Here is a 24,421-nt window from a genome sequence, read left to right on the forward strand (position 1 = left end):
CAGCATTTATCTGTGGATATCTGTTATAAAACGAGATGGCCATTAAGGAAATATATTATCAGTTAACTGCCACGATTTTTCATTTATAGGGTAATACGTGTACATGTTAAAGGTTAACTTCCCTGCTGTGATAATGGTCAACCTGATCCATGGTTGTAATTGAGAGTAATGCAATCCCTCCTTAAATGCACCTCACTTTGCACTGTCGTACACTATGGTGATTGTAATATTGTGAAATCTATTATTTTTATTTGCAAACCTCTGGGTTGGACAGGGTTAGCTAGATGTTGCAGATACACTGAAGATTGTCTGGTGCAGATGTCATGCAACAGGGACTAAGCCACTAAAAGTGCCTTTAAATAGCTTAGAAGTTGTTTTTGCAAATGTCCTTTTTTGGTTTTTTAAATTATAATGTAATTCTTCCATAGGATAGAACTATATTTTAAACACAATGATTCTGATCCCTTTGTCCTCAAAACCTAAAAGACTTCGTAACTTGGGGGGGGTAGTTTTTTTTCCCAAAAGAAGGATATTCACTTTTTAAAAGCGTTTCCTTTGAAGCTGATTCTTTAGAAATGTTAAAGCATAGTCAATAACAAACAAAAACTGATCCACCAGTCAAGTAAAGGAGCATCAGTCAATACAACATGTCAATGTCAATATGTTTGGCTTGGTATTATAATCAGTATCAAAAGACTTACAGTCTGAGTGTGCTGCCTGGAATATTGTAGGTTATATGTATTACTGGTGTCCCTTGATGAATTAAACTGTCTGAAAGTGGAGAGTAAATGTATAGTACAATATAAATGTTAGAATAAATAATTTGCTGTTCAGGAACTTAGATGTTCTTCGGCCTGCTTTACTGGGTTGGACTGGTTTTCTGTGATCTGGATACTGTTCAGAAATACACTTGAAGCACCCATCTGAAAATACCTCTTCCTGATCACAGCTATTAAAATACTAGCTATTTTGTCATGCTGAGATTCTCCTAAATTCTGCTCTATTCTGTCCTACTTTGTTCCACTCTGTTGTATTCCGCTGCTTTCCAACAACTCCCAAATCTCGCGTTGCAGGCGCAAATCTCTCCTGCACATTTTGAACTGCGTAGCGTCAGAGGCATCTTGCGTTGTGTGACAACTCAACCTCAACATGGCAGATGTTGTAACCCTAGACGAGGAGCCAAAGCAGGACGAGTCTTCTGCATCCGTCAAGTCCGAAACCGACGAGACATCTCAAGAAACACCCAACGGGATGAAAACGTGAGTGAAACGATGGATTCATCCGGCCATCGTGTCTGCGCAGCCGTTACCAAGTTTAGCTAAGATGGAGTCCTGGGATGCTAGCTATTGTTAGCTAAACAGCGTCTATTAAGCTCCCTAGGTAAACACCGAAAACGCATGTATGATAGACTTTTGGCTCCCAGCTAACTTGCCGCCATGTGTAATATTTATTTACACATTTATCTAAAGTGTAAAGCTGGTTCGCACCTGCTTTAAAATCTAACATGGTGCAGTGGCTCAAGCATAACTGGGAGCTAACCTCGGCTCTGTTTTGCTTGTTTTATGGCTAATGCTGGCACGGCCCTGAATATCATTGTATTAAGTTTAACTGACATACGTTTAATTCGTTAGCTGGACAAAACAGCAAAGCTGCATTTGATTTTAGACACCAGCCAGCGTTAGCTGCTGTCCCTCTCCATTCAGCTGCAGGATTCATTGTGTCAAGGTTACAATGATTATAGCTGCAGGTGTCTGCAAGATGCACTAGTATATACATAATGCAGGATTGCAACATAATCTCACGCCTTTTTTAACATTTTTTAAATATTAATAGCAAGTTGGTTTCTCTTATAAAATTGGACACTATGACAGTAAGAAATACGATGTACTGATGATCTCTGTTGCATCGTCACCACAGATAACCAGCCTAACGTGATAGATATGCATTTATTTTAATTTGCGTAGCTAGGTTGTTGCACAGGTTGTGAGTGACAAACTAGTATTCACATCTGTGTTTATTGTCTTTAACTTGTCTGGTCGGCTGATTTGTTAGAAAAGACATTCATCCACATAAAGTTCACGGTTATGTAAGGAAAATTAATTGTTTGTAATTTACGATCTCATAAATAAAATTTTTGACAAATTTTCCTTAAGGTTGATAAGTTATTTGCAGCTGTTCAATTAATTTTAATGGAATAATTTAAAGAAAAGAGCATTGCCCATGAAACGTAAATCTACAAATTTAGTGACCATTCACTCGACTTAAGACTTAACAAATTTCTAAAGATCAAGATTTTTGATAGTTTTTAGTTAGGCTCCTCTCTGAGTTGCTCTTTCTGCTTTTTTTTTAGGGATGCTGAAGAAACAAAGGTCCCCAAAGAAAAGCAGGATGTTAAAGAGAAGTCATCTGGAAGCAGAAGAGGAAACCGCTACCATCCCTACAAAGACAAACATGGTGGCGAAAAGAAGGGTGCGCATAGGAACCGAGTGTTCATCAGCAATATCCCCTATGACATGAAGTGGCAAGCAATTAAAGATCTAATGCGTGAGAAAGGTAATGTACCCAGTGATGGGTATGTGTCTCCCCTTCACTGTATCTCCAGCTGATTAGAAGTTCCTGACCCTTTCTCGTTTGTTACCTTATGGAGCATTCTGCTTCTAGCTGTAGTCAATTAGTTTGTAGCCTTCTTTGGATGTGCTTAGTGCACATTGTAGGGAACCAACACAGTGTGACATTAGGTTATTGGAGTTTTAAGATTTTTTTTATTTTTTATTTATTTTTTTTGGATGGACATTAACTTAGTTTGGGCTGATATGTGTGTGAGAAAAGGAAGATGAATGTTGTTACATTGTCACTTGTTTCATGGCATTGTCACCTCCAAAATATAACCTCAAACCAGTAGTCGAATTGATTGTTGAATGTTTTTGTTGCATTTGTTGCAAGGTGAATCTTGATTATATCAATGACAATGTTGTAATGTTTTACACTCTGAATTATGGGGGTCTCAAGAAGCCTTTTGAAAGGTCAAAGGACAGCTTAATACTTTCAACTGACATGTATGGAATCTGTTGACAAACTGATCATGCTGAAGTCCTTTTGAATTTCCCAGGTTTAATGTAGCTGTGTTTCTCTCTGGCCTTGACCTTTGGGGGGCCTCAGTCACTGCCCAGAAAGGCATGGTGTTGTCTGGTGGGATGTTGGTCTGGGCTGACTGTTGATCATTAATTGGACATCTCCATCTGTAGCGGCATTGCCAAGGCCTACGGCGACTTGAAGACTTGGTGACTTAAATTCCTTTGTTCTTTTGGTATTTTTCCTTTGTATGTCTCATGTAGTTGGTGAGGTTACATACGTGGAGCTCTTTAAGGATGCAGAAGGAAAGTCAAGGGTAAGTGATGTGGCCAACTTGCTGCACGAGGTTTTAAATGCCCTCAGCAGGCTCTCAATAATCAAGTGCTCTTCTAGGTTCTGATCCTTTGGGTCTTACTGTGTTACTGAACTGGAGATACTGTAGGTTGTGTTTAGAGCCCGATAGATGGCTAATGATTGATATTCATTTGAAAGGGAGATGTCCTGTTGATTTGGAAAAGTAGCCTAATGAACTCATCTAAGAGTACACTTTTGCTTTTGTTGTTGTCTTTTCAATTGGTTTAAAAGTTTGTCTGGCCATTTTCCAAAGGGAAATGTGGGTTGTGTGATTTGTTTTATTGATTGACCCCCATGTCTCAAAATCTTACCCTACAATTCTGTTCGATGGCACAGCTCTCACTTCAAAGGAACAAAACAGTCTTGAAAGATTCTGCAGTGTTTTGATTTGGTTTTTTTCTTTCTTTCCTTATATTAAATGGTAAACTTGAACCACACATTTTTTTTCTTTATCACAGTGGCAAACCTGTTAATGATTTTTTTCCCCCCTGCATTTATATGTCCAGTTCAAAACAATAAACTGTTTCAGGATAATTGCGATGCACATGGATCTGTTTGTGACAGATCCATATACAACTATATACAACATATAAAGCAGTATTTTCTCTTCAATATTTTAAATGTATTACTTGTTAAAGGTACTTTGCATAATGATGAAAACACATGTTTTTAGCAGTATTTAAAGGTTGTTTGCAATTGATTTAAACACAACCAAAAACTGCTGGCACAAGTCAGTGGGCAAAATAGGCCCAACATGCATTATTGAAACTACTAGAGGCATGTTTAGAAATTAGATATATAATGTGTACCAGTTATTTGTCTTGATTTTAAACTGTTTTTTATTCACTCCCTCCGGTTGGATGTGTTTGCTACCTGGATCCCTGTGATGCCTCATGTTTAGGGTTGTGGGTAAGAGACTGCCTATACTTTCTCAAATAAGCATACTGACACAAACTATTCTATATCTTTCTTTGTGTGAACTGATTTTATCTCTGATTCAACAGTGTGGTGGCGTTCAAAGATGAGGAGTTTGTAAAAAAAGCAATATTGACTATGAATAAGCATGACCTGAATGGAAGGCTGCTTAACATCAAGGAGGTGGGTTAGAGGATTTTTTTTTTGTCAGAGCTGAAAATATAATATTTGAACTGCACCAAATAACTTAGATTATACAATAATTATCAGTTGAGAGAAAAGAGAGAGATACAAGCAAATACAAAAATACAGATGTACAGAGAATTGAAGATGGACACCACTACAAGTACATTGGTAAATATCAGTAGTAAGTAAATATAACAGAGAAAGTGATTAAAGCTAGAGATTAATAATGGAAATTAAAGATAACTAATAGTAACCATTACAGCAGCAGGTGCTGAGCAGGAACAAGGGGCAGCGATGATTCAACATCTGCAGGATGAGGTCAGGGAAAGAGAAAGGACGAGGGAAATCACAAAATATGGGAAAGGAAAGAAACAAAGTTGGTGACATTGGGGAGGTAGGGAGACAATCAGAGGAGCTCAGTGCATCCACCAGTAGTCTAGGTCTATAGCAGCATAGCTAAACGATAATTAACCTTTATGTTTTGAAGCTTTTAAAGTTAATGAGATGTATTTTTCCCTTCAAAAATTTCTTTTAAGGACCCTGATGGGGAGTATGCACGGCGCGTGCTGCAACGCATGGGAGGAAGTCAACAGGGTGGTCGAGGACAGGATATGGGTCCTGGTGGGATGAACATCCCACCCTCCATTGCAAACAATCCCAATATCCCACCTGAGGTCATCCATGCACTGCAGGCTGGACGACTGGGCACAACAGTGTTTGTGGCCAATGTATGTGAATACTGTCAAATAACTTCCAATTCAAACCAGTAACAATCAGTCATGTTGATTAAAAATATATCTTTCTGTGGTTCTACAGTTGGATTTCAAGGTGGGCTGGAAGAAGCTAAAGGAGGTGTTCTGCATGGCAGGCATGGTAAAACGTGCAGATGTGAAGGAGGATAAGGATGGCAGGAGCCGAGGGATGGGAACAGTGACTTTTGAGCAGCCACTGGAGGCTGTGCAGGCCATATGTATCCTTCAGAACTGAATAGATGAAGCATTTTATTGTGAATTCCAATTTTACTGAGACCTCCTTGACCTTGAGCTCAGCCATGTTTAATGGGCAGATGCTTTTTGACAGACAGATGCACGTAAAAATGGTATGGTATGAAATCACATGATCTAAGTTGTGCAGAGGATGTGAAAATACATTTCTAAATTTGATATCTGCTTTTGTAGGATGAGAAATCTCTTCCTCCTGATGATTTCCGTCAAGTCGAAAAAACAGCTCAGTTACCAAGTGAGTACACTGTAACTACCATGTCAGTTTTTGAAATGTAAGAGAGGTCAGTACCCAGTGAAATGAAGTTAGTCAAATTTATCAATGACAATGTCTGTGTAACAAGTATGAGCATAATATCATAATCATAATAGGGTGTGGAGATATTCCACATATTAAACAATATGACACAAGGTGGAATGAATAACTGCTCTACCCAACAGCAGTGTCTGTGTAGCTTCAACAGTAAGTATGCTCTGAGCAGTACATTTGCCGTTCTTAGGAATTGGTGCATTGCAGATGCATTAAAGGATCAATTTTTGTTACTAAATTACTTTGTGCACAGAATTTTGAAATGCCTACTACAATAAATGTTGCTAGGATAATTGATTGTTTATATGGCTGATCTGCTCTGCTATCATTGTTTAAAAAAATAACACAGTTCAAACTTTTTTTCGTGTGTGTGTGTGTGTGTGTACGCGCGCGCACGTGCATGCAGGGGGTCTTGGTGGTATTGGCATGGGACTAGGGCCAGGTGGGCAACCTATAAATGCCATTCGCCTGAGTGGTGGAGGAAACATGGGCTCCATGGGACCTGGAGGTCAGTCACCTTGGAATGCTGCCACATGCTATGTAAAGCATATTATGTAATGTGTTGCAAATGAATCTCTAGAGGCAAAGGTTTTTCAGAGGAAACCAGATCCATGTCCTCTCACTGGTAAACATAGTGCACAAAAGTGCAATGTGTTTGTCAAGTATAAAATGATGTTTAACAAGTTTGAACATCATTTTGTAATATTGTCGCAAACCAAAAACACAAATTTAATGTGCAACCATATATATTTGGCTGATATTTATTTGGGTCTTCTTTTGCCCATGCAGCAGTGTGAGTCTTAGAGATACGACGAGCTCTAACCAGTTGAAATCCAGGAGTTTTACACTACTAGGTGATAGGATGTCTATGACCTACCTAAGAGCACCTTTGTACACTTTGATAATCAGGCCACACACATTACCGTGTATATGTACTAAGATATCTTTTGCCATAGGTATGGATGTTGCAGGTTATAGTGGAATGAATAGACTTGGAGGAGGTAAGGTTTTTGCTGTTTGAATTTTGTGACTTTGTGAAGTGAGGGAGTAAGCCAAGTTAAAACCTGGTGGTGCTTTTTCTCAGGAATGGGCGGTGGTGGGGGCTTTGGGGGCATGGATAGTATGGGCAACATGGGGGGCTTTGGAGGGAGAGAAATGGCTCCAGTTGGCAGGATGGGAGGTAAATTAACTTATTTACTCATGCTTGGCAGACATGATGTTCATGTCTAGAATGTTATCCTGTAACTGCTGAGCTGCAATTTTGTCTAGTCTAAGGTTGTTTTTTTCCCCCCTGGGTGGAGATATGTACCGCTCTGGAATGGGTGGAATGGATCGCGATTTTGGCCACAGTGACATGCCAGTGACTCGAGGATTTGGGGATTCCTTTGGAGGAATGGGTACGTGCTATTCTACAGGCAATCCTGAATGTCCTCTATACTTTATACCAAGCTATAAATGGGCAGTTTCAAAAACTCGCATTTGTCTGGGGCTTTGTTTTTCCATGCTTTTTATTTTCTGACTAATTGTTACTTTTGTTTGTTTGGTGTTTTTGGTTTTTTGCAACACAAAAACTAATGTGCAGCAACTTGCATTCTCTTCCTTAGGTGGAGGGTATGGAGGAGGCATGGGTAGTGGTGGCATGGGGCACATGGGCACTGGATTAGGTACATGCAATATTAAATCCAATTTTTTTTCTTTATTATTGTTGTTAATGCATCAAATCTTGTATGGGGCAGGACTGAAGCAATTCACAAGCTTTGTAACTTGTTTAAAGGGCAACAGGGAAGAATGGTGGGAGCTCAGCTCTAGTATTTCACAAAATATTAAGTCTGTGAGGATTAGTGTTTTCTATACAAGGGCGCAAGATTCATAGTGATATACAATGCCACCATTGAAGCTTGAATGATATTGTAGCCATAGTTGCAAGTGAACGACTTATTTATGACTATAACTCACAGGTGGAACTCATCAGAAGGTATGGGGGTAGATCCCTGGTTCCTTTGGTCCTTGCAGGCTGAATTACAGCAAGTCACTAAATGAATTGGTGGATGTGGCCTAAAGTATAAATTGCTCTGTGGTCACAAAGACCAGACATTCCCTGTAGTTTATTTTAATGTACACCGCAGTGAATGTGCAACTCTTCACTTACACAGGCTGCATCCTCAACATTACTGTCTGAACCAGAGAACCTGGCAGGGATTCTGCCCTTTCATTAGAGATAAACAATTTTGTCCTTTGCACCAACAACAATTTCTTACTTTTGAGAAATTGAAATGCGTGCTTGCATGGTTCTAAAGTAACCTGAAAGTTATATCTATTTCTTATATCTTCAAAAGACAATTTTAATAATTTAAAAAAAAAAAAAAAAAAAAAATTATACACGCTTCTTTGTTGAGTTTGTTTTGGAACTCTGACCTTAGAACTAAAGATACAATCTGGTACAAAGTCTGCGCTTCCTGTATAAACAATGTCAGTGACGTACTCCCTGTCAGCTAATGCCTTTAAGTGATGGAATGCTGGCTGAGTTTCCTTGTTTATCTGTGCTTCAGTGACATATCATTTGACAAAATTCAAGGAAATCAATGTGATGGTATAAGTTATCATTTTACAGTTTTTATGTGTGACAATTTCAATATACAGTTCTTTTCATAAAAGCTCATGCATACAAATCTCATAAGCCTTTGCAGGCTGAAGAAATATACCCATCACATTACGTTTGGTTGCTCACTCATATTATGTTAATGTTTTTAACAGGTGGTGGAATGGGAAATATGTCGATGGATCGTATGGGATCCAGCTTCGACCTCATGGGCATGTCAGGAATGGACATGAACCGTGGCTTTGGTGGCTATGGCAGTGGGGGGCCAGGCCACATGGGTGGAGGCATGTCTGACAGAGGCTCCGGGTCTAAAGCAGGCTGTCAAATCTTTGTGCGAAATGTAGGTGTTGGTTAGGTCTGTTAATAGTTCATAGTTCATTTTTAATCTGTTTCGATTAAGTTACTTGTGCTGTACCTCACAATAGGTTATTGATTGTCTTGGCATTCACCTACATTTTTGTGGAAATTGTTTGATTAAATTAATTTTCTTGCTTTTTTTTTGTTTTTCTTTCCAAAACTCTTATATAATTAATACATTATAACAAGTATATTGACTAATATATACATTTCTATGTTGCAGCTGTCCTATGATCTTACATGGCAAAAGCTGAAAGAGAAGTTCAGTCACTGCGGTACATCTTTTCTTTAGTATTGATTAACTTTTTGCTGTACATGTATTTGCAAAAATTTAAAACATGAAGACAGCAATAGATCAAGACTCCCTTCACATATCAACAAACACATTACGGGTGGTTAAACAAGGTTGCCAAAATCTTTGGATTAAAAATGAATCTACATTGTGCAAAACTATTTAATACTTATTGTATTTTGCAGGCCAAGTAATGTTTGCAGAGATCAAGATGGAGAATGGGAAGTCAAAGGGCTGTGGAACTGTGAGATTTGACTCACCAGAGAGTGCTGAGAAGGCCTGTAGGTTGATGAATGGAACCAAGATCAATGGCAGAGAGGTGGATGTTCGCATCGATCGCAATGCCTAGAGCTTCTGTAGGAGTAATGATAACACACTTCCACATTCAGCCCTCTTGCCAATGATCTTTTTGTTTTGTTTTAAAAACACAATTACTTCATATCTCAGTTTGTCCACTGTTTGAAATATTTTTGTTTATATATACTTCATAGGTATTTTATTTTTTTGTAAACCGTTTTTAATTTGTCAGTCAGTTTGTTTGAGCAAATAAACTTTTTAATTTTTAATCCTGGCTGGTTATAAAATCTTCTGAGATCAAAGTAACACCATTCCACGTTGTGTGTGTGTGTGTGTGTGTGTGTGTGTGTAATGTGAAGCTGATATGTTGCAGTATTGCTCAACACTGCTACACAGTGGTCTCTTAAAAGTTGGGTAACTACATTAATCCCAAGAGCAAAAATTGTTATGAAAAACTAGGAGGAAAATTGAGGTAAATTTTACTTGGTGCGTTCTCTGAAACAGCAATCACAGAACATTTGAATTTTTTGGGGTCAAAGGATGGTGTTTGAAGTTCCTATAACTTTTGCAAGAGTTAATTATGAACAAGTGATGAACACTTAGTTGTTCTATTTACGGTAACACAAAAGAAGTGGAAAGTCTTTTTGTGTTTGTTTTTCACTGTTTATGGCTCATGCCAACATTCCTCCAAGCAGGCAATAAGGACTTACTCATAAAAGCTTATCAGGGATGTGTAGAGGATGACTCTTGTTTTAGTTCTTCCACAGAAACAGAAGAACAAGGCCAAATGAGTTTAGGTGACACTGATTTAACACCTTGCATTTATTTGAACTTGCAAATTTTCCATTTATGGGCCTTGAGTAAGGGAGTACAACTTAGATCTTGATAACAGGCCAACATTGTGTAACAGTCTGGTTCGTAACATCACATGAAGGTGATCCTTTGTACATTTCCATTCCTTTGGTGAAATGCATTACTGACATGGACCATCTTCTTCCAGAGATGTGACCAGCACACATCTTTAAAAGCATGTGAGAGGGACCATATCCCCTGGGTGTCACCTTTGAAGATTTATAGGCTTAACATTTTTGCTGTGGTTTTGGACCAGTGGAGTCTCTTAGAATATGGCTTCAGTCCCGCCAAGGTCAGATCTCAGTCACTGCACAGTCTTATAGGGTTGTTCCCAATAATTCCCAACTCATACAGGATGGACAGAGTAGCAAAGACAATGTAGCAGAAGAGAGAAACAAGTCCGAGCTTCCAGTCCAGTTTCCATCCATTAACATGAACCGCTACAAAAAGGAAGATGATTGAAAGGAGCAGTGTGGAGGAGATGAAGACCAGCCCAGTGCTGTTGACTTCAACTGGATTGTTAGTGTCCACAAAAGCAGTTTTAATGAACCAAGGCAGGCCCAGGCAGAGCATATCGAAAACATTAGAGCCTACTATGTTGGACATGGCCATGTCTGCTTTCCCTGTTGAACAGAAAACATTCACTATCAGTGCTGGATGCAAAACTCTATTCACACGATAATTTGTACAATAGCTGGTGGAAAATTAACTCAAAGTCAATTATGAAACAGTTTCCACTTAAATGTTTCAGTTACAGAGCTCAGTGCTCAGCAGCAACCACAACTGCATATTATTCAGGGATAATCAGTGGTGTAACTTAATTTTAATAATGAATCAATTTTTTTTTTTAGTTTTGACAGGTCTCAGATTACTGTATCCATGTTAGATATAGTAGTTGTGAATGCAAACAGAAGGTGATATAAGTTTTTACCTTCTCGGGCCACCATCACACTGGCTACAGTATCAGGTATACTGGTCCCCGCAGCAAGCAGAGTGAGTCCCATAACTGTATCAGGAATGCCAAGGGTCTCACCTGTGTGAAAATAATACCAACACATTGTCAAACCTCCCTTCCTCAGAAAACATCAAGCAACAGAGAACAGCAGCTGACTGATGATGGCTTGAGAATTAATAAAAAATATCTGAAAGCAGGCTTGTAGCCGTGGAGAAGAGATGATAGATCCTAATAGTGAATTCAGATTTGCAAACTCAATTTTAACAGAGAACCTCAGCCAAGAACTCCTTAAGTACAGGCGGCACATCAAGTGTCTCACCAGTGACGCTTACACTGCTCTGAAGGACTCCTACCACTCTGTTACCCACACTGCCTTGGGGCTCTCCGACCACTGCATGGTCCGTCTCATCCAAACCTACAGGCAGAAGTTAAAATCTGCAAAGCCTATAGTGAGGACAGTGAAGAGATGGACTGCTGAGTCAAAGTTACAGGCCTGCTTTGACAGCACTGACTGCAGTGTCTTTGAAGCTGCAGCGATGGATCTCTGACTGACATCGTACATCAGTTTCTATGAGGACTCGTGTATGTCGACCAAACTCTTGTGCACATAGAACACCAAACTGCGGAAACTGCGCCAGGCCAAGGAGGAGGCCTGCAGAAGTGGGGACTGTGTCCTGTACGAGCAGGCCTGGAACACACTGAAGAGGGAAATCAGAGCAGCTAAGAGGAGCTACTCTGAGAAGCTGAAGAGCAAAAACCCAGCCAGTGATCCTGCTTCAGTGTGGAGAGGCCTTCAGGACACGACCAACTACAGAAGCCCATCCCCCTACCCAGCAGGGAACAAACCACTGGCAGAGGAACTGAACTCCTGCCGGTTTTCACACCCATCACCCGCCCCATTCATAACTCCCAACGGCTGCGCTGTACCTGAGCCCCCCTGCACTGAGAGCTGTGAAGAGGATGTGTGCCGGCACTTTCAAATGCCGGATCAGCTACCAAGCAGGACAGGAACAGACTGCAATGAACTGTAAGGTCTGCAGAGAAGATCATTGGGACCGACCTGCCCTCCATCCAGGACCTGGGCAGGTACCATCGCTGCAGACCTCACACCCTGGACACAAACTGTTCAGACTGCTGCCCTCTGGTAGGCGCTACAGAGCTCTGTTCACTGAAACCACCAGACTTTGAAACAGTTTCTTCCCCCAGGCTGTCTCCCAGATCTCCCCATTAGCCACCTGACAACCTCATGAACATTTGCACATTATTGCACTATTGCACTATTGTATCATATCCCACTACAAATATTTCTAATTTCAATGTATATATATATTTCCTTTTTTATTTTTTCTTTCCCTTGTCCAAGATTGAAACACCAGAGTCAAATTCCTGGTATGTTTACACATACCTGGCAATAAAACTATTTCTGATTCTGATTCCCCTGCAGAATTCCACATAAAAAATTCGTTCATCATTCATCCATCTATCCTTTTATCTAACCGTTTATCCTTTTCCAGGGTCGCGGATAAGAATGTTCAGATAAGTTCAATTCATGCATTTTTCTTCAATATAAATATATTCTAAAATAGTAGAATGAGCCTTCCTAAACCTAACAAGCTTAAAATGTCTAATCCCCAATTGTAAACTCTTTTTCATGGCTCATAGACTCCCTAAAAAAATAGAGAAGTATTAGAGGACATGGTCTTTTGTACTTGAGACTCTCACTAGAAGCTGCTGTGGGAGAAATAGTTTTCATTAATAATAATTCATTCATTTGAACCCACTATTTCTGAAGTTTGGTGGCTGCTACAGAAAACGGCCTGAAGGATTCTCTATCACGTAGTGTACGTTTTGGGTTCTACCTGTTTGTGCACACGTCTGCACGGATTACGGGATAATAATCTCATTATACTCCAGTAGAACTACCACCATCACATGTTTGAAGTTGAGCTTGGGGCTTGATCCTGAGTCAGTTACATACTTTCCATCTCTGTCGTAGATGAACTGTTCTCTGACCCATGCCTGTGGGTAGTTCTGTATGTACACCCAGTGCTCACATGACTCTGCTTCCTTTGGAGTGAGGCAGCCTGTAATCCTGCTGTGGCTGGGTAGGCACATGGCCCACTGGAGCTACAATAACCCTCTTCTACGCTTTCCAGGACAATGGCATCTCAAGAATTATCCAGCAGACCAACATGTGACTCTACTCTGCAAATCAGACATTTTTCTCACAGGTTTGAAACACTTGTGATCCACAAGGACTCTACAAGCCAGTGGGTGTTGGGCTGGTTTACACCTCAGAGTAGAAAAGACTAAAAAGACGAGGGAAATGAGATTCTACACAAGCTCATCGCTGAAGGCAAAGTAAATATGATCATCTTACCAACAATAGTGACCATCCACACCAATATGTATGTGAAACCAGAGATCCAGACAGCAGACATGAAGAAGGTTATCATGAACCATTGTCTCCAGAACCTTCTCCTGCAATCAGGGACAGTCAGGAAAAGTATAGTGATGATGGGCAGAGACAGAACCCAGAGAATACGTTTGAGGTCACTCTCTGGTACAGCAAACACACTCTTTTGCCCTGCTAGGACACAAAGAGACAAACACAAGGACACGCGTCAAATATTGCAACCAGGGCATCGTTGAAGATTTGTGTCACTAAGAAGTTTGTTTTACCTTCAGGGATCTCATTGAGGCCATGCAGGCTGAGAGACAGGTGAGAGTATCCTGAGTCGTCCTGAAAGATGCCGCTGTCTGCTCTGGAGCGACTGTGCACTCGCAGACTGGTGTCATCGTTCCAGCCCATCAGAGGTCGTCTCTCGTTCTTCTCCACAGACTCTCTACCCAGGCAGGTGCAGCAAGGGCTCAACTTCCTCAGGATGAACTCACTGATGCGAAGGTCGAAGCACAGAACCACAATGTAGACGCCATAGACCAGCAGCAGAGAGGCAGCATCGTACCTGTGAGAAAAAGTGAGTATTGCAATTCATTCCTGTGCTTGGGGAGAGATACAAGTCATTAATACTTTAAATGTAAGGTCAATTGTTAAGCTTTTCCCGGGGCTTTTGACCAAAACCCCTCGGTCTATGTCAAAAAAGGATCTTGCTCCAGTGTCAATATGTGACTTTAGCACAAGTCCTTAGCCACATGATAACATCTAAGAAAATTCCATTTCCTGGTAATACCTTATCATATACACACTGCTTTTAGAATTTATGTTGTATATAATGTAATAGGGGCAGCACTGTGGCAAAGTGGTTAGTGCTGCTGCCCCACAATAAGAATTTCTGCTTGACACAAACTTTGTCTTTATCATGTAAGAGGTGATAATGTTTGCCCTATAACAATAGCAAAACTCCTCTGCTCCTCTGAGGATATGTTTTGTTTTTTTTTTGTTAATTGTTATTTATAGTGTGTCACACATTAGCTCTCTACTCACACCAGAAAGTTGTATATAAGTCGACTGTTTATTCCAGTTTGTTTTGAGTACATTTTTTAATTCTTTTATTGAAGGAACCTTAATGCTCAGTGCATTCAGTGAGTCACAATAGTGTAATATACTGTTGATTTGTGATAATATTTTTTGTCAGTGTCACAAGATGCAATTATATCTGACAAGGTCTTTTACAGCCATCTTGAACATTTGGGTGGTGTAAAGGCTTGGAGATCGTGCAGCCGTATCTTGTTGTTAGATCAGTGTACACAAATACACTCACCAGTACACCTTGTTATCAGAAATTATGCCAATGACAGCAGCTACACTGATACCATATGCCAGACAATCCCTGAATAGAGGCCAACAGGTGAGATGCCCTGCCTGAAAGAGGAAACAAAAATAAATCGTTTACAGCTTTTACAACACTACAGACACAGTCTCCTGCCCTGATCCAGAAAAGCCCAAGCAGTTACTGTTGTTTGTGTATTGTGAAAATGTACCATGGAGGCCAAGAGTCCGCATGCAGCACAGATACCCAACAGGTTGTAGACTGCTGATCCCACAATAGTGCTGACCCCGATATCTCCCTTTGTCACAAACACACCTAACACATCACACACATGAAAAGCACACAGAAGGGAACATTGTGAAATGAAAAAGGTCAGAATCAAAGGCCACAGTTCCTTTGTCTTCCCATTTGGTGGCAAAGTCATGGTTCATTGTGTCATCATCAATTTTACTCTTCTCATTATTGTTGTCTTACTGCAAAATTACCAAGAAAGGCTGTGACCAGCTCTGGTGCAGAACTCCCAGCTGCCATAAATGTGGCTCCTGCTACATCCTGAGACAGTCCCAGACCTGAGAGAGACACAGGAGACAACGGCAAGACACAGTGACTTATATGGCACCCACAAAACAACAGAAACACCTGCTGAGGCACAATCCGGTATGGTGTCACCATAAAATGCAAAGGAAATCTGTGAATAATGAAAACTAAACATGAGTTGAAGCCCAAGTTAAACTTAGATTCTTCAATCCATTGTGCATACTACATGGCATGGATTTAAACATTTACACAGTTAATACATATTTATGTATTTGGTTTCACAAGATAGAATTACAACTGAACTTATATCTTTCATTTGAGATTTGAATTTTACCTATGACAGTAACTTATAAATAATAATTCATATAAATATTTTTTTCCTCAGTGAAGTGTTGTGCAGTTGAGATGATGCAGGAGTCCACACCATAACACAACAGGCCTATAGACTGTAGCCAGAAAGTCCAGATGTTTCCGGTCACTCACGTTCACTGATCACTTCTAAAGATGGCAGGAAGTAATCGTCGCAGACTATCGCTACAGCCAGAAGCATGTAGAATATCAACATGAAATAAATGACGAGCCCTCCATCCTTCCTCTCCTGCACCGTGAAGAAGCCCTCAGGAAACTCTGACGACTGAGGTGAGATACACTCCGTCTCATTGTCTGAAACACACACACACACACACACACACACACACACACACTATTTAGTGATCATCGCTGTCAAAACGTGTGACCCCAGACAGGCAGATTGTTGCGGCACTTAGACGGCAGTTACACGGCAATCAGACCTGGGGGGGCTCCGTCACAGCTGCTGAAGCACAACTGATGTCTCACAGGCAGCTTTAAACGGGAAAACCAACTGTGACATTTGTAATGACACATTAAATAGCTCCGGATAATGCAACAAACCAACATAGCGGTGTTACGGGAGATTTAAAGACACACGGTCAACACAGATGGTGTTCTTACCCAGAGCCCTGCGCGCCCTGGCCGGGTGGGTGTCCTGAGCTCTGTGTGCTGTGAATGATATCAGATGCACCGTGCAATACAAAAAGGTCACAAAGCCTAAAAAGTAAGGTATAAAATCCTTCCTCTTCTTCTTCTGCAAAGGGGCAGCCTTGTTCATGGTCGTTCGGGTCAGGCAGGTGGATTTAGTAATTCTTCCAGGGACTCATACGTCTCTTTGCTCTAACAAGCTCAGAAGGATGAAACATATGCCGGAGCTGATTGCACCTAAACGCCACACTACCACTGCAGACAGAGAGAGAGATTATCGGGGCAGAAAGCATCTTTTAAGGTCTGGGCTGCAAACACTGAGGGGGTCACGAGTTGCGAGTCATTCCTGTCGACTTGAATATGCTCCAGCCTGGGGGCCACCAGAGCCAGAAACAGAAACACACCGAGTCACATTTCTAGATTTAGATTTTCATTTTTTTTATGTCATCTGGTGACAAATACATGACAGTCACACAAATTCACATGGTCCCATTAAATTTTAAGAAATACATTTTTGGGTAGATATTATTGGAAGATTGATAGCTAGATTAAATAGACAAATAGACAGAAAGATGGATAATCATCAGTCAATCAACCATCAATACTACAATAGTGTGTGGACCTGTTTGGACATACGTCCACAATCTCCCCAAAGCCCACAGAGCTGCCCACACATGAGCCCACTGGTACACATTTAGAAACAGTGAGCTGATGGACAGACTGAGCTGCAGGAGCTGCTGAGTTAATAACTTTTCTTGTCTTTTTTAATGGCTCTGAATTAGACCATGACGTCTGTGCTGAACCATCTGAAAAGTTACACGAATGCAAAACGTTGCCTTGATTATTGCCAAACAATTCACTCAAAAGTTGAACAGTGACGTCAGATTGGGTGATACATCCGCTTTCTTGTGTTTGTTGCCATTAAATGTGATCAGTTTTTCAGTCAAACAAGACACACCAGTAAGTAAATAGCTCCCCCGTGTGGTTTCAAGACACCAACTATGTGTTTGTTTGAGTGCAGTGCTTCTCAAAGCGTGGGGCGCGACAAACGGGAGGAAATTTCACTGTAAATGCTTCTCTTTATTGACAATAAAAATTATTCACTCAAAACAAAACACACAAACAAAGTAATACATAATGGCTAAAATTATTAATGAGCATTAGGAGATGTAACCTGGGAATAAAGTGCAAAAACAATGATAGACGTTGGGATGAAAAATGCAGCGGGACAACAAGGTAACAGGTAGCTGTGAGCAACATGGATACATTTGTGACGCGGACCACAAAAGAGCCAGCACCATCACACACACACACACACACACACACACACACACACAACTGCAAACCCGTTTCGAGATGATGCGCAGTGCAAAACAGGCACATTGCAGCCACTAATACAGGGGAAGTTCTCTCTCTTTTTTTTTTTTTTTGCACAGATTGCATATGAAACACTTTCATTATTTGACTACTGTACTTTTTGATTCAAGATATCAGTTATGATGGCAGAACTGCACTCTCATTTTCTTTTTGAGCTTGGTGCTGATGTTTTTAATGTTGATTCATTATAAAATGCGGCTGACATACTTGGTGTTAGTAAGTAAGTTCGATAAAATAAAATGTAATTTGTCCAGATTTTTGTTGGGGCGACAGGGTCAAGTGTGGCTTGAAAATCCCCACTTATTTTCAAAAAAAGTTTGAGAACCACTGTTTTAATGTAGTTTGACTTTTAGACCTGAAGGGATTTTGTAGCGGTGACGCTCCGCTGTCCGCAGGTCTGAATGCTAGCGGGAGTGGCTGTGACTGGTGACCCCGCCCCTCGCCCGCAACGTTGGCTGGGATTGGCTGGAGCATCCCCCACGACCCGGAAACGGGAAAGCGTTAGAAGAGGGATGGATGGATGGATGTAGCTGTGTGTGATAATCATGGTGGTGCATTGTTAAACAAATGAGTAATCTCTTATGATATAAATAATCTTGTGTATAAATGCAGGCAGAGAATATTGCAAAAATTCTAAAATATTATCGGATTCAATTTCAATTTCATGTATTAAATCCATTATATATTCATGAAATTCTATTTTATCCAGCTTTGTTTCACAAGAACAACTGCAAGTTATTTTTTATACAATAGTTGTTGTTTTTTTTCTTTCAAAATATACACTTTCTAGTCAGCGCTGCAGCATAGTGGTTAGCACTGTTGCTAACCACAATAAGAAGGTTGCAGGTTCGGTTCCCAGCCTGGGCCTTTCTTTGCCAAGTTTACATGTTCTCCCCGGGATTGGCTCCAGGACCACCCTGTGACCCAGAAACAGATAAGAATTTGAAGATGAATGACTGAATATATATTTTCTTTATTGCATTTATTACCAGATGTCCATTCTATTTCATAATTATAATGTATAATTATTATAATATTGTAATGTATCTCTTCAGCAGCTGCCCAAAGGCTCTGGCAGATGGCCGCTATCGGTGGTGACATGACCAGGTGCTTGAGGCAGTGTCAGCCATTAACACAGGCAAACACCACCACATACCAAAGAAAACAGTCACTTTCATCAAAGCTGGAGAAAAATCCCAGACTCAGCCAAAACTAAAACAGGCCTCCTCATACAGCCTCTGATTGGCAGCTGCAGGCTGACCGGGGAAACCGCAACAATTTCACTCCGTCCAGACTTGATCATCACCTCAGAGGCCCCAAAACACCTGATCATACTGGAACTGACCGTGCCTTAGGAAGAACACATTAAGGTAGCCAATAAGAGGAAGCGTGCCAAGTACCAGGAACTAGTGGAGGAGTGCAGGGGCAGAGGCTGGAAAACATTCTACAAGCCCATAGAAGTTGGCTGTAGAGGATTGCAGGACATTCCTTCAGCCTAGAAGAGGGCCATTCAATCTGCCAGCAAGGCCGCAGAAAAAGCCACTAGGGGGCTTTGGACAAAGAGGGCTGATCTGTGAGTAGCTGCTGGGACGCAAGTCGGGCCCTGATCAACCCTGACTGGGTCGCCTGGGTGAGGGTGTATGTTGTGAGACATGAAACACCTTATGACCTCAGGTCACAACACTGATGACGAGTCCCAGTGCATCCTGGAGACGTTTCTTGAAGATATATAGGTTACAACCTTTGTGCTATCATTTTACAGTTTTGTAGCTATTGTTATTATTATTTTTTAATGAGCTCTTTAATGTCTTTGTAAGTGAGATGTCACTGGCACTTTCAAGATATATTAATTTCATTATTTTTTATTTTAATTTGTGTATAATATAGAATCATGCTTTGATTCCAGTTATTTTGGAAACATTTCTATGACATACTAAAATCAGGTCTATTAGATATTTTTCAGTGTTCGCGGTGTTGAGGACTGATGATTTCTGCGTGACTGTCACTTAGTGCAGAAATTAATTTTGTCAGCCAGAAGGGGTCACTATCGGAGTAGGAAGAGTCAAAAGATATTCTGTAAATGTTATTAGTAAAATCACACCACAGAATATTTTTGGAATGGTGAAAAACCAAAATGTTGTTCTTCCATGTGACAGTAGTTTCGGTCACGTTCAGGAATTTAATGTTCATAGCAGAACCTTTGGTATTTACCCTGAGTATGGCTGCAGCTCAACATTCTTGGTAATAGGAACAGGCTCTCTTTTATTTACAGGTCTTTATCTAACTGAGATATATTGTTCACTAGCACATTCAGCAGATGCCCATGTTCTGATATTTTGGTGTGTTGGAAAACTAAAGTAAAATAGTAGCTTGGCACAAAACCTGTTCATCTAATTTGTCACTGGAAGCCCCTCTAATGCTCTCAGTGTGTGTCCAAATGTGGGTGTGTGTGCTTTCACTTGTGTGTAAGGAGCTCCTTTGGAAACTTGACAAGGCTGTGTTCTAGCTCAGTTGTCATTGGTATTTTAGTTCTGTGGAATAACACTCTGAAATAGTCTAAACAACTGAAAAACAGGGGAAATCTATTTCATTTTTTCTTTGCAAGCACCGACCAATTTAAAGGATACATTTATAATGTGTCTTTCTGAATGTCTCTGTATGTTAGTCCTTTTATTGATGACAAAGTACAATGCAGAGAAGTAATATGTCAGCTTGGTTTCCACAACACAGAAATAGAGGAAGGAAACAAGTCAAACCAGTAAAACTGGAGGAATTGCTTCCCTCATCATTACACAAGGGAAATTCAGCACCTTTTTTTTTTTTTAGCTTCCCTTTACTGCTCAATGTAACTGACCTATGTACGCAAAATGATCCTTTTCATTTGCTTATCACATCTTGCCTTCTCATATTCAGTCCCTTGGCTCTAGAACAGCGCAGCTCTGTGTGTTTTATGCACTTCAACTTGTTGAATACCAGCACCCTGCCCTCTCTAAGGAGTGCTCAGTGTTCAAGGTTCAGGAAGATAACAAGAGGTGAGTGGCTGACGCAGAGCTCGTGTTATATTACCAAAGACTCATATCAGATTACTCTAGACAGCAGGTTGGGTGACACCGTGGCTGCGTTCAGACTGCTGTGGCTGATACAAACCAGGAACTGGGACTAACAAAGGAGTTTTAAAGAAGCTAACCAAGGGTTCGACGTTGTTTTAAGAAGAGTGTTGCCATGGGTAAGACGGCACCACACTGTCTGCTGCTTTTGCTATATCTGTCAGGGCTTGTTCGATGTTCAGCTGCTTTCCTGTTTTGGACAGCCATGGTGGAAATAGGCTATCTTAACAACAATAATGAGACTGTGGACAAATATTGCGAGTGTGGAGTGTTTGGCCGTAACTCTCCTGTGGAAAAAGCCTCAGGCATTGTTACGCTTCCCCTGGGAGACCCCAAAGGCTGTGGCCCAGATCCCATCTATAACCGCAACTTCAGCTCCCCACCCTGGATAGCCCTGGTTAAAAGGGGCAACTGTACCTTTAGTGAGAAGATCAGTGCTGCTAAACGTCAAGGAGCGGCTGGTGTGGTGGTGTATAATGTGGATGGCAGTGGCAACAGCACAACTCACATGGCGCACTCAGATGCATCTGACATTGTGGCTATCATGATTGGCAACACTAAGGGCATGGAACTTGTCAGGTTGGTGAAGAATGGGACAGATGTGCAGATGCTGATTGAGCCAGGCAGCCCTCACGGACCCTGGATGGACACCTACTGGCTCTACTTCCTGTCTATCGCCTTCTTCATTGTCACAGCAGCTTCAATTGCCTACTTTGTGTTTATCTCTGCAAATCGTCTCTACAGCCTGAGTGTACATCGGCGATCTGAGAAGAGGCTGAAATTGGAGGCTAAGAAGGCAATCAAGCGACTACAAGTGCGCACACTCAAGAGAGAAGATGAGGAAACTACTTCTGATTCCCACATGTGTGCCGTGTGTATTGAATCCTACAAGCCAGGCGAAGTGGTGACAGTGCTGACGTGTGATCACATCTTCCATAAAACCTGCATCGAGCCCTGGCTGCTGGAGAGGAGGACCTGCCCCATGTGTAAATGCGACATCCTAAAGGCACTGGGGGTTGAGGAGGAGACGAAGGAGAGCGGTTCTGGCAATTCGTCACCAGATGTCACTGTGATCACAGTGGCAGGAGGAGAAACCCTCTACGAAGTCCCACTGACTGACCCAATGAGCCCTGACCCACAGAGACAGCAGCATCGCTATGACAACACAGCCTTCGAGGGAGACTCGCAGGCCATGAGAGGATGAACAACAGTGATGGGAACTAAACAGCGCAAACCAGGACACACTCAAATTCCCAGCCTGAAATAGGTATTTTTCTTGGATACGTTGAACCAAAACAACAAAATCTAACCATAATCATCCCACAAAAGAGACAGTGGTCATCTGTTGATTCAAACATGCACATTAAAAAGACATTAAGAAAGAAATTGGATTTTGAACATTAAGGGACCTGTGTAATTAGTTTGGATGCCATTTCATTTTCTTTGCGAGTTAGTGCACGTAAGAAATAACTTCTGGGTCTTTCACTACATAATCTTTAGTAAATTCTAAATAAAGCAGTGTTGGAGTACTGCTAAATGAATACAATGTCTGTTCGACCTTTTTTCTGCAAATGCAGCATGATAAACATTGCACTATGATGACTTGATAGCATCATCTGAAGGCCTAGAACACGTGGGCCAATTTTTTCCACTCATGAAAACAGGAATGTTCAAGTCTTTCATAAATAACTAGCAAGTCGAAGATGACTTTTTACTGACACAAATGTAGCAGTTCAGGAAATGTCAAAGATAATATTGCTCCAAAAATATCTTGACTGTGGGATGGGTGAAAATTGTGGTTTCTTAAATTAAATTATATGTCGTGAGATTGATATATCAATTTTCCAATGCTTAATGTTGTAATTTAATATAAATGTTATACATAATATATATAGTAGTTGATTTTTATGTACCAAATGTTATTTTTGGAAAAAGTCTTCCAGTTTTTTTTTTCTGTGAATTATTGTGAATGCTTAAATAAGATCTGTGCTCAACATCTGAACTCTCATATAGGTGTGTACCTCAGTCCATGTGAAGCTACCAAGTTATTTCATTTCTTTGTTCTCTGGTGGGGATGGAAGGCTTATGTTAATATATTTTTCTATATTAAATCACTTTGACCAATGTTTTTACAGATTCCAGTTCTAAATTGCTCTGTAAAAATGAATATTACTTACTATATTAAATCACATTGATGCTTACTAGAATGCAATAAATCCCTCAAAATGAGGCCAAGTTTGGGAGCACATGTGACTGTAAGAATGGTGATTCTGGGAGATGTATGGACAGGGAATACCAAAGGACTGTGTGTCAGTAGTCAGGCGGATTACTCTTGATCAGGCAGGTCTGTGTGTGGTGTCTTGCTTTCAGAATCGCAGTCTTGTTCCGACTGATTATTTGACAGGAGTGAGACTGGTGAGTGAGACCTTTGCACAGGTGGGAGCTGAACTGCACACGCTACATACGTAAAAGGGCCTGACTGAGCAGGCAGAAATGTACAGCTGATGGCGAGGGAATGGAAATTTTATTTTAATGATCATTTAATTGTTCCACAAAACATCCGCAGTGAAGTCAGCAATGTAATTGAGAAACTTTTTAATTTTTTCAGCGTCAGTCAGAACATTGAGCTTGTTTGATCATGACCAGATGATACACTGTAAAATGGGCTTGTCCTCTCACGTGTACAGTTATTGTCTTTGGCTCGTGGCCTCTTAATAAAGTAATAAAGTGAAGCACACTTGTGGCATTTCAGCACAGATTGTGGCTGTACCATGATTTCACATGATTTGAGTGAGCTGTTTGCCGACTGTTCGTCTCCTTTTGAAAAATGTCTTGATTTATTTCAGGACTAGAAGTGAGAGTGTCAAATATTTTTAAATCCAGTGATGTGAAAACCTCTACAAGTATGGGCTAGTTTTTAAAAGTCTGTGTGTAAATGCACAGAGTGCAGTTAGCTATCCTGTCATGGTGAGGAGAGACAGAGTATTAACAGAGAATAAGCTGAGGGCAGAGCTTTTTTTTGTGGAAGTGTTACACTGCGGTGGCCAGAGGGTGAGCCAGGTCTTTCATTCACCGTTTTCCCTTTCCTCTTCAAAGCCAGCATGTACTGGATTTCAAGCCAGTGCAGTGACCTCAGCTTTCACAGTTCAGATAGTTATAGTTGTATCCCGCCAAGACAGAGAATCAATACAAAACTGGCCAAGCTGGGAACAACTGGCAAACCCTAGGTTAGAAGCACACTCTGCTCAGCCCCTGGCTCATCTGATTTATTGCTGATCTTAAAAGGACAATTGAGTCAGAAGGTTTTCATTTAACGACATACAAGTCAGTGGCCGTACTTTAATCACACTTGACCTTCAATTCGAGATACAAATCAAACACTGGAATTAACTACTGTGGTGGCCTGAGAGCTTATCTGTTCTTCCACCGCCTAATCACAGTAACTATACCATGTCTCCCACACCAAGGAATAAAGCTGGC

The 24,421-nt window shown here is 40.8% G+C and overlaps 3 protein-coding genes across 6 annotated transcripts; 2 read left to right on the forward strand and 1 right to left on the reverse strand.

The window, feature by feature from the left end:
- The first annotated feature begins 1,098 nt into the window (after positions 1 to 1,098).
- On the forward strand, positions 1,099 to 9,657 carry myef2 (myelin expression factor 2). Of its 4 annotated transcripts, XM_029498783.1 has the most exons (17): positions 1,099 to 1,259; positions 2,351 to 2,553; positions 3,336 to 3,388; positions 4,328 to 4,335; positions 4,431 to 4,524; positions 5,064 to 5,255; positions 5,344 to 5,497; positions 5,577 to 5,626; positions 5,706 to 5,766; positions 6,245 to 6,346; positions 6,795 to 6,839; positions 6,923 to 7,018; positions 7,140 to 7,235; positions 7,443 to 7,502; positions 8,593 to 8,777; positions 9,018 to 9,069; positions 9,272 to 9,657. In XM_029498783.1, the coding sequence occupies exons 1-17, from the start codon at positions 1,150 to 1,152 to the stop codon at positions 9,433 to 9,435; spliced, it is 1,725 nt and encodes a 574-aa protein (XP_029354643.1). In that variant the 5' UTR covers positions 1,099 to 1,149; the 3' UTR covers positions 9,436 to 9,657. The 4 variants fall into 4 exon arrangements, with proteins under 4 accessions (XP_029354643.1, XP_029354644.1, XP_029354645.1 ...); XM_029498784.1 differs by lacking the exon at positions 7,443 to 7,502; XM_029498785.1 differs by lacking the exon at positions 6,923 to 7,018.
- An 878-nt stretch (positions 9,658 to 10,535) lies between these two features.
- slc24a5 (solute carrier family 24 member 5) lies at positions 10,536 to 16,587 on the reverse strand. Its single transcript, XM_029498839.1, has 9 exons — positions 16,431 to 16,587; positions 15,942 to 16,121; positions 15,407 to 15,490; positions 15,133 to 15,236; positions 14,913 to 15,013; positions 13,873 to 14,156; positions 13,571 to 13,777; positions 11,167 to 11,268; positions 10,536 to 10,858 (listed from the first exon to the last, which is right to left on the reverse strand). Exons 1-9 carry the CDS (start codon positions 16,585 to 16,587, stop codon positions 10,536 to 10,538), a joined length of 1,542 nt encoding a protein of 513 aa, XP_029354699.1.
- A 4,163-nt stretch (positions 16,588 to 20,750) lies between these two features.
- LOC115041554 (E3 ubiquitin-protein ligase RNF128-like) lies at positions 20,751 to 23,697 on the forward strand. Its single transcript, XM_029499086.1, has one exon. It carries the CDS (start codon positions 21,057 to 21,059, stop codon positions 22,143 to 22,145), a length of 1,089 nt encoding a protein of 362 aa, XP_029354946.1. The 5' UTR covers positions 20,751 to 21,056; the 3' UTR covers positions 22,146 to 23,697.
- Positions 23,698 to 24,421: the final 724 nt, after the last annotated feature.

The sequence above is a fragment of the Echeneis naucrates genome, chromosome 3 (assembly GCF_900963305.1).
Source record: "Echeneis naucrates chromosome 3, fEcheNa1.1, whole genome shotgun sequence".
Taxonomy (NCBI): domain Eukaryota; kingdom Metazoa; phylum Chordata; class Actinopteri; order Carangiformes; family Echeneidae; genus Echeneis; species Echeneis naucrates.

Bases quoted from the DNA above. Each gene is read 5' to 3' on its own strand.
- myef2 (XM_029498783.1), top strand. From the start codon at position 1,150: ATGGCAGATGTTGTAACCCTAGACGAGGAGCCAAAGCAGGACGAGTCT. The intron at 5,627-5,705 runs GTATGGTATGAA...CTGCTTTTGTAG, and splicing joins GACAGATGCACGTAAAAATG to GATGAGAAATCTCTTCCTCC. The intron at 8,778-9,017 runs GTAGGTGTTGGT...TCTATGTTGCAG, and splicing joins GTCAAATCTTTGTGCGAAAT to CTGTCCTATGATCTTACATG.
- slc24a5 (XM_029498839.1), bottom strand. From the start codon at position 16,587: ATGAACAAGGCTGCCCCTTTGCAGAAGAAGAAGAGGAAGGATTTTATA. The intron at 15,491-15,941 runs GTGAGTGACCGG...TGTCTCTCTCAG, and splicing joins TTTAGAAGTGATCAGTGAAC to GTCTGGGACTGTCTCAGGAT. The intron at 13,778-13,872 runs GTAAAACAAACT...GTGTCCTAGCAG, and splicing joins CCTCAATGAGATCCCTGAAG to GGCAAAAGAGTGTGTTTGCT.
- LOC115041554 (XM_029499086.1), top strand. From the start codon at position 21,057: ATGGGTAAGACGGCACCACACTGTCTGCTGCTTTTGCTATATCTGTCA.